Source organism: Cucurbita moschata, unplaced genomic scaffold (assembly GCF_002738365.1).
Source record: "Cucurbita moschata cultivar Rifu unplaced genomic scaffold, Cmos_1.0 Cmo_Scf00014, whole genome shotgun sequence".
Classification (NCBI taxonomy): domain Eukaryota; kingdom Viridiplantae; phylum Streptophyta; class Magnoliopsida; order Cucurbitales; family Cucurbitaceae; genus Cucurbita; species Cucurbita moschata.
In genome coordinates, this window is record NW_019268530.1 from 352,107 (window position 1) to 371,062 (window position 18,956).

Below are 18,956 nucleotides of genomic sequence, written 5' to 3' on the forward strand. Positions count from 1 at the left end.
AAAAAAAAAAAAAAAAAAAAAAAAAAAAAAAAAAAAAAAAAAAAAAATTGTAGGGACTGCACGAAGGGAACAGAAAAAAACTGCCTCATCCCCAAAAACACATAAAAACCCCTCTTATCCCAAAGAACTTTTTCTTTTTCTCTCGAGCTGAAGGGACCAATTAAAAGCTCTTGTAAGATTAGGCCAAAATTTTAGATTCCTTTTTGAAAGAATAACTGCCAAGAATAAGAGAAGCAGGCCTTTGACACGTCTAGGAATGGCTGTTTTCCACATGAAAGACTTCACCAAGGATTTCCAAAACCATGCTGCATCCAAGCAAGGAAAAGGTTACACTGAGTCACCTCCTCATTTTTGCACAAAGCCCACCATGTTGTAATTTGTGTCTTATCTTAAGAAAATTTTGACTTACTAGTCTGTTATCTTCATTTCACCTCAAAGACAGCAGTTTGGTGCTTACTTTGTAGGATGTACACATATGACGAATCTGTTAGAATTTTGATTGTCATTCTTTCTTAGGAATGTGAGCAGCTGTTTTACTTCATATTCAAGAAGAGAATCTTTATTAAGACAATTAATTCTTTTCAAGCTGATATAATACAAGAAGTAGAATGTAATTTGTTTCAGTGGGGAGCACCACCCTGAGTGTGGAGAAAACTTTCATCCATTTGGATGATTTTGGTCCTAAAGAGGATATATTGTGACCTTTATGGTAATGTTTGCTTTTAAGAAAAAGTATTTCTCAAACCACCCACCCACCCACACACACACACACCAAATTAATGGACCATGAATCCATATAAAATTAAGAAGAAATGAAAATAGGAAATCAACTAGGGTATGTTTAAACTGTTCTCTCATGTCTCTTAGAAAGCAACCAGCCCATGTTCTAAATTTCATCATGAAGAAACCTTATTGACTACTTTGCAATGCATAATCACAAATCACTATTCCCTAAAACTTGGCCATTTGCGCTTCAAAACATCAGATAATCTTTCACATCAAAGAAATATGCAGTAACCCCAAGAGAATAAAATCAGCCGTTATCCACTTATAATAAAATTTGACCTGATCCATACTGATGTCTGGCATTTAACAACACAATATTCGTACTAAAATAGAAGGAGAATACCAGCATTCAGTTCCTTACCTGTTCAAAACCAAGAAACTTGGCGATGCTTAAGTTCATCAATGGATGAAAACGAAGACCACCCCTACAAGGGCCCAAAGCCTGGTTAAATTGAACTCGAAAGCCTCGATTGACATGTGTCTCACCTCTGTCATCGACCCATGGAACTCGGAAAAGAACCATGCGTTCAGGTTCTAATAAGCGCTCCATAATGTTGACATAGCTGATTTTTAAGACATATAATTCCCACTCTTTAACTATAAATAACAGAGCATTACAAAATTTTATATTCAAGGTAAACGTTTTTTTGGAAGAGAAACAAATTTCATTGATAAATGTTCATCAATAAAGGAGTAAGAACTTCCAACACCTAAAGGTGGGTTACAAAAAAAAATCTTCAAGGTGAACTTACTGAGCATTTTTTGCAATAACCCGTTCTAAGGCATGTACTGCTTCTTGTACTGCTTGTATGAACTCAACTTCATGAGGATCCCTTTTTAGTGCAGCTTCAATGATTGATCCAGCAGTTTTTGACATGAGAGCTTTGTTTGAAGATAATAGCCATAAAAGGACAAGTGTAAGAAAATATTATGAAAAAGGCTTCTATTTATTTAATGCAAGCACGTACGAGAATGGTAAAATGCACACGCAAGCACCAATCTTTAAAATGTTAATTTCATCATCTTGAGTACAAGGGATCAACTAGAAGTCTCGAGAATATTGTCTTTTCTGTCAATTGAACATGGCCCTCCAAAATTGAAAACCTAATTTCACCCAAAGATTGGGGAGAAATAACATAAAGAACATAAAAAATGTGGAGAACCCCTACCTTTTACATAAATAGGTTTATCAACAATAATCTTGTCCTTGGAGGCCATCTGAAGCCGAAGAGCCTCTTTATGAAGTAGACTGTTGTTGTGTTCTTCAAGTGCACTCATCTGCATGTTTCGGCTGCCTTCATTTCCATAAGGATTTCTCCTGTGCTTCCTGCCATACTCCTTACAAACAGAGCAAAAGATCCTGGCAGTTCCATCCTTCACATCAACATAAGCCCATTTATATGTATCAGCCCATTCCTCCCTCCATCTTTTCACAACCTTCTTTTTCCTTTTGGCTGGTTGCGTCTTTGACATATCTTGATCATCATTGGAAAGTTGAGAAATCAATACCACATGCTTACTCTCATCATGATCTTCTGCAGATGGTTCTCGTGCTGGTCCACCTATTATAGGAGTGCTAGCAAATGAGGGGTCGTCATCTCCAGGTCCAATTTCCAAATCAATCTCTTCTCCAAGCTCTCGAACTACCAAGTGATGCCTCTGTGCCTGCTGAATCAAGTTCATATCATCCATTGAGGTATTCATGCCTAATCCACCAACCGGTAGCAACATCCAGCATGTCAATTTCACCTATTCCTCAAAGTATTTTGTTTCTGTTGGAATAGAAGGAAACCATGTCACTCTAACTTCCGAAATGAACTTTTAGTTTCTACACACTAATCCACGGGGCTGTAGAAAATATCATAGTATGTACGCTTTCAGATGATATAGTAGTACAAGTGGCCATAGTTAATTGATTTTTACAATTCTCTACAAAAACTAGGGCATGATTCCAACCTCTCTCTTCCAAACTTTGACTGCCTTTAATCAAAGCGAAAATGTTACAAAATTGAGGAACAGTGGAGGGCCATGTTGTAGTTTCTGTATTATCCCAAACATCTGAACCGCCCCAACCCCATCCCACCCCCAAAAAAAACACTATCCCCAGTCAATTGCATCCAGAATACAGTAAAAGAGAACGAAATCCTGAATTACCAACAATTCATAAAGACTTAAATTAGAATCAACAACCAAACAGCTAAAAAAAAAAAAAACTCCCAATTGGAAGCTGTTTCCCGATCTTTCAAGTATTCAAGATGTCAAAGATTCAAGAAATCAACAGTACAGTTCGGCCATAATTTCACTATTCAAAACTTACAGTATCGTAGTGGCCACCCGAGCAGAAATTCCCTAGCCCAAGCTTCCTATCCCTTGCTCCAGCTACAAAAGCTCCGGTAGACGAAACCAAAGAGTGAGATCGAGCACCAGTGAGTAGGTTCTCTGATCAGCCACTCCGACGAAACTTCCGGCAGTGGATAAGAAAGAGAAGGTTATTCCGGTAGCAGAAGGAAGCGAATTCTCGCCGGAAGAAACTGCAATGGAAGAATTACGAATGATTTGTGAGCAGAATTCGAGAAAAAAAAAAATCCAGTTGATCTCTTTGACGCGTGTTAGAAGAAGAGCTGTGGGCAAATACCATCTTCCCCTTCCCCAGTTTTTACTTTCTTTATTCGTCTCTGACATTTTCCTTTTTTTCCTTTTTTTTTTCTTTTTAGTTTCTATTTTTAAAAAAACAAAACCTATTTAATTCTCTCTCTTAACACTCACTTGTTTATCCACTGTTCCTTTCTTTTAAAATTACAATAGAACGCTGTCATTAAATTTCAACTTTTTCAGGAAAACGAAATAAAATTGTTTATATAAATAAAAATAAAAAAACAATTTCACCATTTTTTATTCTTACAATTATGTTTAGAAATTTTTATTTGAGAATTTTTTTTTTTTAATAAAAAAAAAAAAGGAATTAGAAAATCTTAAAGCGCTGGAATATTATAAAAGGAGATTAGTGGACCCCACACGTGGGACGGCAAATCATTGGTTAATTTTGGACGGAGAAAGAACGCGGTGAAGCCAATTCCCATTGTCACACGGCGCGTATTCGTTCTCGTCGTTGCATTCTTCTAAAAACCCTAGAATATAGAATTGAAATTCTCTGTATCTTTTTCTTTTTTTTTTCCTGAGGAAATTCAGTTCTGTTGTGATCATGGGTAATACGGAGAAATTGTTGAACCAGATAATGGAATTGAAGTTCACGGCGAAATCCCTGCAGCGCCAAGCGAGAAAGTGTGAGAAGGAGGAGAAATCCGAGAAGCTCAAGATCAAGAAGGCTATGGAGAAGGGAAACATGGACGGGGCACGAATTTATGCCGAGAACGCGATCCGGAAGCGTACGGAACAGATGAATTATCTCCGGCTCGCTTCGCGGCTCGATGCGGTCGTGGCTCGTCTCGATACGCAGGCGAAGATGTCCACTATAAACAAGGCTATGGGCTCGATCGTCAAATCCTTGGAAAGTACTTTGGCGACTGGTAATCTGCAGAAGATGTCGGAGACCATGGATCAATTTGAGAAGCAGTTTGTGAACATGGAGGTCCAAGCTGAGTTTATGGAGAATGCGATGGCAGGTTCGACTTCTCTGTCGACTCCAGAGGGAGAGGTTAATAGTTTGATGCAACAAGTGGCCGACGACTATGGATTGGAGGTTTCTGTGGGTCTTCCCCAGCCGGCAGGTCACGCTGTGCCAACCAGGGAGACCGAGAAAATCGACGAGGACGACTTGACAAGGCGGCTTGCTGAGCTTAAGGCCAGAGGGTAAACAATTTATATTAGAATGAGATCCTATATCATATCGCTGTAAAATCTACGTATTTCATTGCTGACTTGTATTAGTACCTACAAGAACTTATAATATGTATAAATTTGAAGCATTTGATATGCGACATGCTTGCTGCATACTGCACTGCATATTACAATTGATGCCTTTTCTAAAATAAACTTTGCCATTATGTTTATTTGATTATTTGGGTTGATATCTCGTACCTTTTTGCGATGTGTTCTGGAAAATTTTTATTGTTTTCAAGAAACTACTTTGGGACCTTACGTCCCAAGTTGAAAACATTTTGTTTCAAGCTGTTCTAAGGCTGGTTGGCATACAAAACCTATGCTCAACCTCGTTGGATTCTATCGGGGACACCTAAAATAAGAGGGGAGGTTCAAATCTACCACCTGACCCACCTTCTTGTTTCAAAAGAAGAAACTTAGGTTGGAATTCTGGAATTTTGGAGAGAGGTGGTTTTTTTTTTTTTTTTTTTAAATAAAAAGATTGGAATCGTGATTTTTCTGGAGTTCTTTGGGATTGGTTGAGGTTTTGGATGCCTCTAATTGATTTTGATTAGGCCTTCTGGGGACATCGAAGAATGGTTATATGGTTACATATTCCCAATTTCTTGCAAGTACACCCTAGAAACTCAATGGTTATGGTTGATTTTTGTGTTGTCTTCTTAGAACTCAAGGACATAAGGACATAGTTGTATGCTTAACCTATAGAACCGATCCTATGCAGGTAAGGCTGTTGATTTGTCTGTTTTCTATATCTAGATTGTTTAAAGGAATGAGCTTTATAAGGCTAAATTTAGATGGCATGTATTTGGATAATGGATGTGTGATCCATAAAAAATTCATGGCGTAGTTTGAGATCTAAACCTTAGAAATCTGTTTCAATTCATGGAGATTACTGTAAAATAAGCATACTTATGCAGCAAATGTAGACTTGATTCTCAACTTGTGGCACTATTATATAATACATGTGGAATGCGTGAGTTTGACTCTCCTTGAGCGAAAAATTAGACTAAATACACTGGAATTTGGAGGACATACCATGTAGGAAAGGAAAGGGTTATCTTATCTAGTTGCTAATGTCAGGATTACTAGATAGGGTGTGTGCAGCAGGGTGATCTCAAATATGAGAACATTAGCTGTCAGTTGCAGTTGCAATTTTGTAAGCCGGGTAGAACTATCTAAAATTTAGTTGATAAGATACGATACAGATTATCATCTCATAGATTAATGGTTCAATCGCCCACTTTGCAATTGTTGAACTAAAAACATAGATACGACATTGTAAATGGTCAGTTTCTTGATTATAAGGTTCTGAAGTGGAAGTACAATTAGCAATTATTTGTTGGTTTGTTTCCTCACTTTTGTTTTCCCACTACGTGCCATCCACTTATGGGTTTCTTGTTTTGGTTTGAACGTTCAAGTTCTTTATTGAAAATTTATTGTTTTAAATACTTTGAATTACTCAGAAATTTATTGTTTTAGGTTTGGACAATCTTAGAGCGATTTACTCAGAAATTGAATGAAGACATAACTTCTTTCATAAATGTCACGTCCCTTAAAAATTGGTAAGATATAGGTATATTTTCCCTTTATTTCTACTAGTGTAGTATAGGTATATTTTCCCTTTATTTCTACTAGTGTAGTATAGGTATATTTTCCCTTTATTTCTACTAGTGTATCTTCCTCATTTTAAATGGTAATATATAGTCATTTTCCCAATGGCACTCAACTTGGCTTTTATAATTATTTTTGTTTGGATTTTAGCTTTTAAATCTTCTTTAGTGTGGTCACGTGAATGTGCAGCCTTCGCCTTGATCTATCACCTATTCATTTTGAACTACTTATTAAAAATAAAAACATATTTAGTTTTAAAATTCTTATACTTGAATCACTTTACTCGAATGCTACCTAATTAACATAGGATTATGTTTTACATCAAAATACGTTTGAATTTTTTCATAAAAAAAAACATAGAATTTTTTCATTAAAAAAAAAATAGCATAGATTTGAAATCAAGTGTGATTTGAAGTTTCATTCTACTTTGAAAATATATTATGCAATCTTATTTACTAATTTTACATCACCAACACCCTAGTTTTTTTTTTTTTTAATTAACTTTAAATTTATTAGATATAAAATCAAAAATTATTAATCCCTTTAAATAATTTTAAATTTATTAGATACAAAATTGAGAGTTATTAATCCTTTTAAATAATTTTAAATTTATTACCTACAAAATTAAGAGTTATTAATCACTTCAAAGTTCATGAACTAAGTTTGTATATTTATTTACCTCTTTTTTTTTCAAAATAAAAAAGAATTAAATGTTAATATTTGGCATATAATTTTAATATACTTTTAAATGCCTTGCAAAAAGGGGGGGGGGGGGGAAGAAAGGAAGAAATAAGTGGAAACATAAAAGTAATTTAACATTTTTCTAAAAAAATGAAAATAATCATAAAAATAATGAAATTGCGTAGACCAAAAGAAGACAGTGGAAAGAAACACCGGCCAAAAGATCTTTTAATTTTGCAACGAAAGATTTTGTTTTAAAAAAATGAAAAAGAACACGTTGAGAATGGAAATGAGCACGTGGACGAAGAAGTGCGGCCGCCAATATACTATAAATCTTTTCTTTTTAATTTGTTGGACGCCGCATTCGCATCAAGCTGCGCTGTTAACCTTCTCTTCATCGCCTCTTTTCTGTCTTCTCTGTGGCTCTTCTTAATCCAAGTCCCACCAGACAACACCCACTTCTCAATTCCTTCTACTTTCCCTTTTTCAACTGTTAAATCACTCTTCAATTTCTAATTTCCGCAGGAAAGCCAATCATTCATGGCTTCCCTCAGGTGGGTTTCTTGGATTTTGATCGCCCATTTGTTTGTTTTAACTTCTGTGCACTCAGATTCTTCCTCGAACTCAGAGAATCTTGCAGAAATTCCTATTAAGTTCCTCCAATTTGCTAAGGAGCCAGAGCTGTTTGATTGGATGGTGGGAATCCGGAGGAAAATTCATGAGAACCCAGAACTTGGTTATGAGGAATTCGAGACCAGTAAGCTGATTCGAGCAGAATTAGATAAATTGGGCATATCTTATAAATACCCAGTTGCCGGTACTGGAGTCATCGGCTTTGTTGGTTCTGGTCAGCCCCCCTTTGTGGCCGTTCGAGCAGATATGGATGCTCTTGCTATGCAGGTTTGAATCGATTGGTTGACCTATAGAACTCTTTTTCAATTACTCATAGTTGGTAGTTTAGTTGAGTGTAGAGTGAAGATTTCCCACCAGTTGTTTGATCATATGTCTGAACACCAACGATCCTACTCTTTTTCTGTTTGTTATAATTTGATCCCTTGACGATGAGTTCAACAGTAATTTTCCAGGACCTGTTTGAATTTTTTATGGAGTAATTGTTTTTACAGGAACTGGTGGAGTGGGAGCACAAGAGTAAGATTCCTGGGAAGATGCACGCTTGTGGTCATGATGCTCATGTTGCGATGGTCTTAGGTGCTGCAAAGATCCTTCAAAAGCACAGTGAGGAGTTGAAGGTAAGCAAGCATCTCGTGGATCATTTTTCCAAATCTTAAATTTCTTGGGAAAGATCTGGTATGCACTTTTGTGCTTAGTTTGGGATCCAGATTTAAGGTATTTATCTGCGATTGTTTTGGTTGGATGATAATCTGGTTCCATGGACTTATTCTTATGACCCAACCAGGATATCTATGGAGATCATGAATTATAAAATTGAATCTTCCATGGTTATCTTCCTAGGCATCACTAAGATCTTAATAGAAAATGTGAGTGAACAAAAGCACTTCAAAATGTTTTCATATTAGAAGATGAACCTTGAAGTTTATTTAATATACTGAACCACACTGAGCTGACTAATTGGTTTTATTTGATTGAATTGGGTGCACTTCTTCTTTCTTTCTCGAAGTAAGCTTATCGAAATTCTGGCTCGAAATTTGTGTTTAAGAGGCATTACCTTACTCAAAGGTATAAAACTGATCTAGCATCTAGGCATTTGAATTGGTGGTAGTTTGAAGTTGGAGGGTCAGTCAAATGACATCTGAAGAAAAGTATGATGCTAGAAAAAGATTCACTTGTGGGGTGGATGTTCCCTAATCTCTTACATCTTCACAATACTCTAGTCCATAGATAATGTTCTTGGTGGTTTGCTTTGATTTTCATTCACTTAACAGGGAACAGTTGTCCTGGTTTTCCAACCAGCTGAAGAAGGAGGTGGAGGTGCCAAGAAAATTATAGAAGCTGGAGTGTTGGACAATATCCAGGCTATCTTCGGGTTGCATATTGCTCATAATATACCTCTGGGTGAAGTGGCTGCACGACCAGGACCCATGTTAGCTGGAAGCGGCTTCTTTGAAGCAGTAATCAGTGGAAAAGGAGGCCATGCCGCCATTCCTCAGCATTCCATAGACCCACTTTTGGCTGCTTCTAACGTGATTGTGAGCTTACAACATCTTGTTTCAAGGGAAGCTGATCCACTAGATTCACAGGTAAGCAATTTAGAATGGTTAAATGTACGTTTTGGAGTGATTTTAACCCTTTCAAAATCATTCCTAAGCACGACCTTCTCATATATTGTGTTAAGCTGTATTACCCTTGTGCTCGATCTTCTGCTTATAAATATATTTGCAAGGTTGCATTGACTATCAATAATAGCTTGCTTATTTGCAAATAAGAACCCACACTCACTCGGAAATGTGCAGGTAGTAACAGTTGCTAAGTTCCAAGGAGGTGGCGCATTCAATGTAATTCCAGATTCTGTTACCATAGGTGGCACTTTCCGAGCTTTCTTGAAGGATAGCCTTGTCCAACTTAAGCAACGTATTAAAGAGGTATACAAATTTGAGTTGTGGATTGAACACTTCTCATTGAGTACTTAAGCATGTTCATTTCAATATCGGGCATTTGACACTCGGTTTCTAAGATCAGAATGATATTTTGGATTATTCTTAATGTACTATTCGAACCTCTGGTCGGTAACCTCTTGGTCGAAGATAGATGCATTACCCAATTGAACTATGTTTAAGTTGATAGAAGAAAATTGATATGTGTTAATTTATAAATGGTGTTCTCGTTTTCTCCTTTTAATAGGTTATCACTGGACAAGCTTCCGTGCATAGGTGCAATGCGACAGTCGATTTTTTCGAGAATGAGAAACCTATTTTCCCTCCAACTGTGAATGATAAAGAGTTGCATGAACACTTCCAAAGTGTTGCAGGAGATATGCTTGGCATTGATAAGGTCAAGGATATGCAACCACTTATGGGATCCGAAGATTTTTCGTTTTACCAAGACTTGATTCCGGGGTACTTCTTCTTCCTTGGAATGGAGAACGAAACATGGGGTCGGCTCGATTCTGTGCACTCCCCTTACTTTCGTATCAACGAAGACGCACTCCCTTACGGTGCAGCTCTTCATGCATCATTGGCTACAAGATATCTTCTTGAGCTCCAGCCACAAGTTACATCGTTGGAAGAAAAACGACACGACGAATTGTAAGTTGTCTATCGATCCCCTTGATTGTATGTTCCAATCGAGTTTAAGGGTATAAAACATTATCGAAACCTCATTGAGCTGCTACTGATGTCGAGATTCCTCCGCACAGCACCTGTATTCTGTTTTTCCTTTGTCATGTAAGCTTCATCTGTAATTGTACCTTCCCGAAATCAATCAGCATAAATGTTCCAAGAAAGTGAAGCATCTGCACGCTTCCTATTCTTTGTGATATATTTCTCTTACATTTATGGAATAACCTATTATGTAAATGAGATGCTGCGAAGATTCCAAGATTTCCTTTTGACTCCAACGAACCGTGTAAAGATATATCGGTTTTGAATGTTAGATAGATGTTGCTTGATAATAATAAACACTCTTATGCTTTCAAAAGTTGCAATATCGTTTGGAATCTTGATGGAAAGTATGTTTTTTATTTTTTTCATCCGTGTAAGTTTTGATTTTGAATTAATTTTTATTCACCTCTTTTTATTTGAAGTTTTAAAAAGTAAAAGATGAGAATAATAATAATAATAATAGCAGCTTCACACGTACACATTTTATTATATGGCATACTGTTGGTGTTGGAAGAACCTGATACCAAAATCAAATTCATGCATTAAATTTTTATTCCTTACATTCAAAGGATTTAAAAATTCGACTATACTCAAAGGAGACCTCATCTCTTAGTTCTTTGTCCGAAAAAAATTCAAAAGGATGTATATATATAATATAATATAGATTAGAAAGAAAAAAAGAAGAAGACCGTTGACTGTAGACTAAGATTTATGAGGTCTCATAAGAACACCTCCAAAAGGGAAGCATTTCTGAAGCCTAGACTATGTCAAAACCCCATAACCTTTTCAGCTACTTCTAGTAAACGATCTAAGGCACTTGGAGCAAATTTTCTAGCAAAAAGAAAGCACAGAGAAGAAGGCTGATCATTGTAAAGACAAGTCTTGCCTTCAAAAATTTTCTTAAAGAACTCTTCTGTGATATCATACTTCCCAAATGTAGCAGGATGAGCTCCACCCCTGGACCAGTCCACAAACGTAAGGCTTCTGTTTGCCAGAAGATTTGACGACTCGATGCTCAACATTGTTTGGAAGTAGTGCTCGTCGACATAACATGCTGGTCTGCAAAACTCTTTAAACAGAGGGTAGTATTTCGTATCTTTAACTATCTGCACTGCAAGTTCGCGATTGACTTCGAACCATTGGTAGCCCTTGCGCCAGTCAGTGAGGTTAATCTCAGGTGCCATGTTCCTGTTGTAGCGTCCTCTTCCATAGGGTCCTTGCTCGTCGAATGAATCCACAAAGCTGTAGCGGGATCTTGCAATGTAGCGGTAGACCGTGGTAAAGCTGTGGAGAGGGATGCAAGACTCGGACAGGAGAATGAACCATTCATTGGAGATATCGAGCAATGCATTAGCTACCAGTCTCCTCTCTGCATCACACATATTCATTTCGCCCCACTCTGCAACCTACCCGGGGAGAAACCACACAATGTGAATATTCTAATTCTCAATTAGACAAGAGAACAAAATAGAAGATGAAAAGTTTAATCTGAGGCAAGCAAACACAGTCAAACGGTTGTTATGGTAAGTTGAAAAGAAAATGCTTTTCAATTCAATAATTTCTGACAGCGGATGTATTGGCAAACAGTCTGAAACAAATTTTGAATACATAACTTGAAATATTTCCTCGGACTCGAACAATTCAAACCGAGACAAAGCTACAAAAACAATATGATTATCCTACAAACTCGAAAAAGGTCTCTTCTTTCTCAAGAAAATTCTATTGTTTCTTCCTAACCAAACGGTCCAGTGAAGACTAAATCACAAGAACTTCTTCAGCTTTGAAAGAATGGTCTACAAAAGACAAAAGGCTCTTGGTGGTGTTAGGTAAAGCAATGGACCAATTAAAGCAAGCATGCAAAACTCAGGGCCGAAGGACAAGTGATAAAGATGTCAACAAAAACTACAATACCATTATTTATAGGCAATTATTCCATTAGCTTCATCACAAAACTCCGACCAAATTCCAGCAAATGATTAAAGAATAAGCACATAAATCTTCAGTTCTCAAACATTTCTTGCTTTTTGATGAAACAAATCGAACAATGCCTAATAGAGAACACTAAAATAGTTTCCTTTTATTCAAGAAAACAGGAAAGGAAGCAATTGCCAGTACCTGACTTGGGATCTGTCTTCCATAAAACACAGATGAAGACGGGAAGTCAGCAATGTACGATGGGGTGGTATGAACATAAATGGAATATAGCCCCTCGTGACCCTTGAAGAACCGTTGCCAAAGAGGGGCCATAGGCAAAGGCCCTTTCGTCAAGAACATAAAGGCAATTTTGCGAACTCTCTTGAAGGGATACTCTTTAACTTGAGGAACAAAGGAAGCCCGCCATAGCAGCTCCTGATCACTCATGCTATGAAGAAGATTTGAAGGCGCCCTAATCCAACTATCAATGCCACTTGGCTCTTCCAAACGAGGCTGAATGATATTGACTGATGATACTACAGGGGCAGCACTTCGAACTCCAAAATATCTAATAGTATTCATACTAATAATTGAAACCCCAAGACCAAATACTATGAACATCAAGAAGAACTGCAACAACCTCATTGTAGGATATCTGATATGATTAACTCTAACTACAGCACCAAAATCCTTACCTTCCTCCATAACTACTAATCCTGAATCCCTACTAACCTTAAATCCAACAAAAATTATTCAACATCACACTATTTATACCCACCAAACCTTCAAGCTACGCATCTTATATAGAAACAACACCAGTCACATCAACAATTTCTCACAAAAAAATAAAATTTTCCAAATTAAACCAAAAAAATTCACCACTGCGCAAAACCAAAGGGATCATCTCGAAACAGAAAACTCTGATTAGCAAGATAAAGTCGTCCCATCAGATCATCATAAGTGATGGCACAAAGACAAAATCGAAATGCAGAGGAAACTACTGCCTTATTGAACCAGTGTACAGTGCCAGTAGCCGCTGACTTTGAGGATCGAATTGATCGCCGATTGTAATTGCGGAAATGTGGAGTTGTGCGAACAAAATTTACGAACAAGGAGTTTCGAAATCTGATTCCTCTGGTTACAATTTAGGGGTCCAAGCGGAAGCGGAAGAAGAAGAAATAGAACGGAGAGTTGAAGAAGGGAAGGGGGGAAATTTGGTGAGAAGCCCTAGGAGACCGGGCAGTCAATATTAGATCTCCGGTGGAATCTGCTCTGGACCGCCTGACTGCGGGTCGTGGACTGTTGTTTCAAATTTAATATAATCAATTACTTTAATATTATTGCTTCTAACCATACATAATTTATTTTTGTAACCTAAAATGTGCATTTAATTAGGGATAAATAAAACTTTAATTTCTGTTTTTTTGGTCTTAAAAAACTTCCCAATATTTCACTTCTAAAATTTAATTCATCGGAAGGGTTTTATCTAAAATCTCTATTAAAATTTTATCATCGATAAAAATGACTAAAATATCCTCACACTACCTCTTTCATCGGTGACTGTCGCACCCACTACCACAATGCTTATTGCAACTACACATTGTACCTAACAACTACTTAGACAACCTCTTTGATAACCACCGCTATTGACAACAACCTCCAATTATTAGTTTAATATTCGTTATCTATGGTAATTTAACAAGTGTAAAAGCATTTTCAATGTAAAAAAAAAAAAAAAAAAATAGAAAACATCTGTAAGAAAATGTGAATAATTTTAAATGGTTTTTTATATAAAAAAACTTTAAAAGTGTATCTTTAAAATATTAACTTTGAAAATTCAAAATTTTTATTTTAATCTTTGTAATTTAAAAAAGTGATTAATTTGATTAATTAATTTTTATTTTTTCCATTTTCTATTATAATTTTAACACGACATTTTAAACACAATTTCTTAAAATACCGTTATAAATTTGTACAAAAACATATCTACATATATAATATTTACACTTAAATTTTACAAACATAACTAAATCAATCCCTTTTTAAAAGTACAAAAATAAAAATAAACCTTATCAAAGCACATCAACCCACTTAATTACTAATTATTCTTTTGGTTGATCTCAAAATGATGATAATTATAGTTTATAATAATAAATAGTAAATGATTAATAATTATATGCCTATTAAAACATGGATGCTAACTTCCACACGTCCCACTCTTATTCAATTTAAGAAATATATATATATATATATTGAGTAAAATAAATAATTAGATAATTATTAAAATCCACAAATCCCACTTGTAACCATTTTAATTGCATAAATGTGTAAAGAAAATATTTAGGATTAATATAGAAAAAAGATAACGTGACGCCTATTAATAATTCTATACAACTTTTGTCCTATTCATCCCAATAATATTTTCAAACAATATACTTATAATATTTTTTTTTAATTGTCTCTTCAAATTTTGATCGAATCATGTCGTCATTATGATAAAATTAAATATTATAATATTTGAGATCAAATATTTTTAGTATAAAATAATTTATATTTTTATACGTATACATAAACTAAAATAAATAGAGATGTTAGTACACGATATTTAGCTAAAAAAAAAAAAAAAGTGTGAGATTAACCTAGCTTGGTATACATTGAAATTATCTAATTAATAAAATTATATGTTGATGCCATATTGTTCACTTTAAACCTAAATTTAATATATATTGATTCTACCTCTTTTTCGAGAGGTAGAATTAAAATGTTGAATAAAATGACAATTGGATACGAATCTTTTTACTTCATCACCTTCAACAAAAATTTCCAAGAAGACTCGGCCTTTTTCGAACCCAACAACTTCTTCAAGTAGAGGAGATAATTTGGAATCACCAATGGCAAAACTGTTAGCAAAAACTCTTTTAAGGCAAGTCTTGAGATCCTAAACCCCACTCTCAAGTACATAATCGACTCACTGGTTGACAACGGCCATCGAATTGGCCTTAAAAAGTTGGTATGACACTTGAGCTTCCTCAACCATTTCAGATGTCAAAGTTTGGTCCAAAGGATTTTAAGGATGGGAAAGTGAGCCAAAGGTATTCCATCTTTCGAATAAATCAGCTGTGTTGATTAAGATTGCAATTTTTTATACTTTATTTTAACGGTATAGTATGAATTACATTTATCCTTACATTATTTGGAACCATAGATATTATTGATAAAATTGGGTCATAAAAGATAAACCCAAATTGCAAAAAAGTTTAGGCCCAACATGGAATAAAAATGGACCAACTTACAAAAAAGAGTTGAACCACCAAGCAAGGAAGAAGAGACATCTTCGGTTTGAACACTAGACTCACATGGTCCGCCTCAAATTGAGGTTGAAGCTAGCCCTAAGGTCACTCTCAGGGCATGCCCTAGTTCATGAACGAAGGCCGATTTAATACTCTTTTAACATAATTCGAAAATGAGTCGATGTCTTCAACTGAAAAAAGGTGAAAGAATAGTTTAGATTCTAAAACTCCTCGATAAGCACAAAGTTAATCTCTTAGACAAAATTTTGAGCTTTGAAAAGGATTAGACAAGAACACTCTTTCAAGACCTTAGAGTTGTCTTTCCTTGAAGCTCAAATTTGTGTAATTGGATTTATTCTCCGACTGCAATTTTCCCGTGCTTCAATGTTTAATTTACATAGTGTTAGATATACGACCAAATATTATGACCCTACTAAACTTCAACTTCAAAAACATGTAACATGTAGGAATAACTTTTGGGACGACAATGACGAATTTAATAAATTTAGGAAAAATAAGAATTCAATGCCTATTTTTTAATAAAATCTTGTTCCAATTTAGAAAAGGAAAATAAAAAATAGTATGGAAAAGTCAAAGTAATTATAACAAAAATATTAATGCAACTAAATGATAAGTAGGGTCTCTTTGTAGAGCTAGTCTCTAATATATTTAAATATATATTTAAACCTTATGAAATTTGCTATAACAATTTTTAAATGGAGATATAAACTTTAGTGGGTAAAATTTTTTTGAAATGATTTAATAAAATAAGTCGAGTTACTCTACTTTTTGTTCGCTTCATTGTCGAGTACAACCATAAATAATGTTATTAAAACTTAGGTCCTAAATCTATAATTTAAAAAATTAATAATAATAAAATTATTAAATGGGCCTTAGGGATGAAGGTAGTGGTCCTGCAAGCCATGGGAGTCATTTTCCCGGCATTGGGTTGAGGTGGGCCTAGGGCTCAAAATGCGACCCGAATCGTAAATGATTCAATGTATGATGACAAACAGGAAATTTTAATTTGTCGTGTAGCGGGAAGGAAATAGGTATCCGACAGTCGGTGGCCGGGCAATTAAATTAACGGATTGTCCCGACATGTCGTTTCGTCGTTGCTTTCTCTACCAAGGTCAAGGCGTCACCGAGTTTTTTTATTTTTTTGAAGGCAGGCTATATTAAATCTTTTAAATTTTAAGTTTAGAAAATAGTATATAAATAAAACGAAAAAATAATTTTTTAAAGTTAAAAAAATAGATAAATACACTCTTGAAAACTCTACTTAAAATTTAAAAAATTATAAAATTAATTTATATAGCTTATAAAAAATCAGTAGGCTCACAACCTAAAATTAATAAAATTACGAATCGAATTTAAAATCGTCGTCTTTTTCAAATTTAAATCGTGATTGAAAGTTATATGACATAGAAGAGTTTGTTTTCGTGGATTAATAAAAATTCTTTTAATAATAAAAATAATAATAGTAATAAATAAACCCATTGAACAGCGTGAGTCCCACGTGCCTCAACCGCACTCTATCAAAAAATAAACCAATCATAGAATGCCACGATGGATTACTAGTGTCGTTCACGTGTGACCCAAACATTGGCTGAGTTGGAATTTTTAGGACCTCAATTTTCTTTTACAAAATTGCACATTCAAATTATTAAAAAAAAAAAAAGAGAGAGAGAGAAAAAGAAAATATACATTCTCTTTCTATTTAAATCAATAACTGAACAAAAGAAGGGTCAATATTAGGTTATATTTCAATATATTCCTTTCTGGAGATTTTGTTCACTTCTATATACAGAACTATAAGATTAAAATAAAAGGAACATTAATTCCTAGACTTTCAAAAAAAATTTAATTAACGAACGATAATGATTCGACTCTCGAGAATGATTTAGGAGGCAGGGAAAAAACGCTTGGAGAAAGTAAAAGGCAAGGATCCTAAGGGCAATGTTGATTATTTGGCCTATTTCTTTGGGGCACAAGGTCCTAGAGGAATTGATCAGTTGGCTGTGTGTATAGGTTCACTGTATATGCCATTATCATCTCCCCCTCAATGTTCTTGGATGCCTAAAATGGGCCCTCCTTGTCTTCTAATTCACCCTCCGAAATTTTTTCGGGAATTTTTTTAACGTGTTTTAAAAGGTCGGTTAAGCATCGATCATATTAAATTTCTATCAATATGTCGATATATTTCTTTAACTATGATTTTCTTGTTTTACCGAACTAATCGGATTATAACCTATTGAATAATTTATTGAAAAAGAAAGGCAATAAAGACAATACATCATCATACTTTATGTGACATCTCATGCCCCAAATCTCCATAAATATGAACTCTTCCACCCCCCACCAAACTAGCAAAGCCAAAAAGAAAGAAAAGAAGCTCAAAAAAGCTCCATACCTTATAACAATGGATGATTTGCTTTGGAATGGCTCATGGAACAACGGAGAAGACGACGGTGGCAAAGAAAGCCTGCTTTTCTCAGACGGCTCGAGTCGTTGTTCGAGTCCTCCCTTACAAGAGCTTCAAACAGTTGCAAGAATCTTGGGGTTGTCGGAGATCGAAACTCCGACGCCGGAGATGAGGGCGGTGGAACTGGCTGTGGATCCCAAGTCATGGCCGGCGGGAGCTAGCTCCGGTGGACTTCTGTTGGAAGAGCTTGAAAATGACAAAGGTTTCAATTTTTGTAAGCTTGTTCACATTTGAATCTTATCCATATTTTGTGGGTTGGGACATTCACACTTCAATTAAAATACTTTTTTTTTCTTTGTACTTTTAATGTTCTTACTTTTGAAGACATGCACGTAGGTATTTTGATAATCTCGTACTAAATCGAATTTAGCATTCAATTAATATATATTATATAATAAGCGTTAAATATTTAAAATATAATAATTCTTCTTTTTTAGAATATATATATATATTTATGGGAGTGACGTCATTATAAGTAGAAATTGCACCATGCAAATATTAGATTTATATTACCATACCATGCAATAACCCTCACTGAATTTACTATGAAGGAATTGGAGTATCTCCATCATCTTCAAACAACTACGAAACCGCGTCTAGTGATCGAGATCAAATCATGTCACGAATGAAGGAAATGATATATCATGCAGCGGTGTTTAGGCCGGTGAACTTAGGGATAGAGACGGTGGAGAAGAAGAGGAGGAGGAACGTCAAGATGTCGAAGGAACCGCAGACGGTGGCAGCGAGAAAACGAAGGGAGAAGATAAGCGAGAAAATTAGGGTTTTGCAGAGGTTGGTTCCTGGTGGGAGCAAAATGGACACTGCCTCCATGCTTGATGAGGCTGCAAGCTACCTCAAGTTCCTTAGGGCACAAATCAAAGCACTAGAAGGCAATGGCTACAAACTTGGCTCAAGTTGCACCTCCTTCAACCCCACTAGTTTTCCTTCAAATGCTTACTTTCCTTTCTAAAACCTCAAATATATTATGTCCCCAATCAATTATTGAGTTTACTTAATATTAAGAATAACGTACAAAATTTGTATTTAAAT

At 35.4% G+C, this 18,956-nt stretch overlaps 5 protein-coding genes across 9 annotated transcripts in view; 3 read left to right on the plus strand and 2 right to left on the minus strand.

Moving 5' to 3' along the window:
• The window catches only part of LOC111452378 (NADP-specific glutamate dehydrogenase-like), a 9,718-nt gene extending 6,239 nt beyond the window's left edge, over positions 1-3,479 (minus strand). For 3 of the 5 annotated variants that reach the window (XR_002712130.1, XR_002712129.1, XM_023093065.1), the window contains exons 1-4: positions 3,104-3,415; positions 1,956-2,558; positions 1,539-1,668; positions 1,148-1,349 (exon numbers count right to left, since the gene is read on the minus strand). Coding sequence is in view for 3 of the 5 variants with exons in the window: in XM_023093065.1 (XP_022948833.1) it covers positions 1,148-1,349; positions 1,539-1,668; positions 1,956-2,517 (894 nt within the window). In the remaining 2 variants the exon portion in view is untranslated. The other 2 variants (XM_023093064.1, XM_023093063.1) reach the window with 2 other exon arrangements.
• A 390-nt stretch (positions 3,480-3,869) lies between these two features.
• LOC111452864 (ESCRT-related protein CHMP1B-like) lies at positions 3,870-4,779 on the plus strand. The gene has a single exon (XM_023093782.1). The coding sequence runs from the start codon at positions 3,989-3,991 to the stop codon at positions 4,598-4,600; it is 612 nt and encodes a 203-aa protein (XP_022949550.1). The 5' UTR covers positions 3,870-3,988; the 3' UTR covers positions 4,601-4,779.
• A 2,482-nt stretch (positions 4,780-7,261) lies between these two features.
• LOC111452444 (IAA-amino acid hydrolase ILR1-like 4) lies at positions 7,262-10,453 on the plus strand. The gene is made up of 5 exons (XM_023093176.1): positions 7,262-7,818; positions 8,043-8,168; positions 8,823-9,137; positions 9,351-9,479; positions 9,739-10,453. The coding sequence occupies exons 1-5, from the start codon at positions 7,459-7,461 to the stop codon at positions 10,144-10,146; spliced, it is 1,338 nt and encodes a 445-aa protein (XP_022948944.1). The 5' UTR covers positions 7,262-7,458; the 3' UTR covers positions 10,147-10,453.
• A 377-nt stretch (positions 10,454-10,830) lies between these two features.
• LOC111452425 lies at positions 10,831-13,461 on the minus strand. The gene is made up of 2 exons (XM_023093143.1): positions 12,333-13,461; positions 10,831-11,623 (listed from the first exon to the last, which is right to left on the minus strand). The coding sequence occupies exons 1-2, from the start codon at positions 12,834-12,836 to the stop codon at positions 10,985-10,987; spliced, it is 1,143 nt and encodes a 380-aa protein (XP_022948911.1). The 5' UTR covers positions 12,837-13,461; the 3' UTR covers positions 10,831-10,984.
• A 4,346-nt stretch (positions 13,462-17,807) lies between these two features.
• On the plus strand, positions 17,808-18,905 carry LOC111452426 (transcription factor bHLH87-like). Its single transcript, XM_023093144.1, has 2 exons — positions 17,808-18,108; positions 18,458-18,905. The coding sequence occupies exons 1-2, from the start codon at positions 17,844-17,846 to the stop codon at positions 18,874-18,876; spliced, it is 684 nt and encodes a 227-aa protein (XP_022948912.1). The 5' UTR covers positions 17,808-17,843; the 3' UTR covers positions 18,877-18,905.
• Positions 18,906-18,956: the final 51 nt, after the last annotated feature.

Bases quoted from the DNA above. Each gene is read 5' to 3' on its own strand.
- LOC111452444 (XM_023093176.1), top strand. From the start codon at position 7,459: ATGGCTTCCCTCAGGTGGGTTTCTTGGATTTTGATCGCCCATTTGTTT. The intron at 7,819-8,042 runs GTTTGAATCGAT...TTGTTTTTACAG, and splicing joins TGGATGCTCTTGCTATGCAG to GAACTGGTGGAGTGGGAGCA. The intron at 9,138-9,350 runs GTAAGCAATTTA...GGAAATGTGCAG, and splicing joins CTGATCCACTAGATTCACAG to GTAGTAACAGTTGCTAAGTT.
- LOC111452426 (XM_023093144.1), top strand. From the start codon at position 17,844: ATGGATGATTTGCTTTGGAATGGCTCATGGAACAACGGAGAAGACGAC. The intron at 18,109-18,457 runs GTTTCAATTTTT...TTTACTATGAAG, and splicing joins AGAGCTTGAAAATGACAAAG to GAATTGGAGTATCTCCATCA.
- LOC111452425 (XM_023093143.1), bottom strand. From the start codon at position 12,836: ATGGAGGAAGGTAAGGATTTTGGTGCTGTAGTTAGAGTTAATCATATC. The intron at 11,624-12,332 runs GTACTGGCAATT...CTCCCCGGGTAG, and splicing joins GAAGACAGATCCCAAGTCAG to GTTGCAGAGTGGGGCGAAAT.
- LOC111452864 (XM_023093782.1), top strand. From the start codon at position 3,989: ATGGGTAATACGGAGAAATTGTTGAACCAGATAATGGAATTGAAGTTC.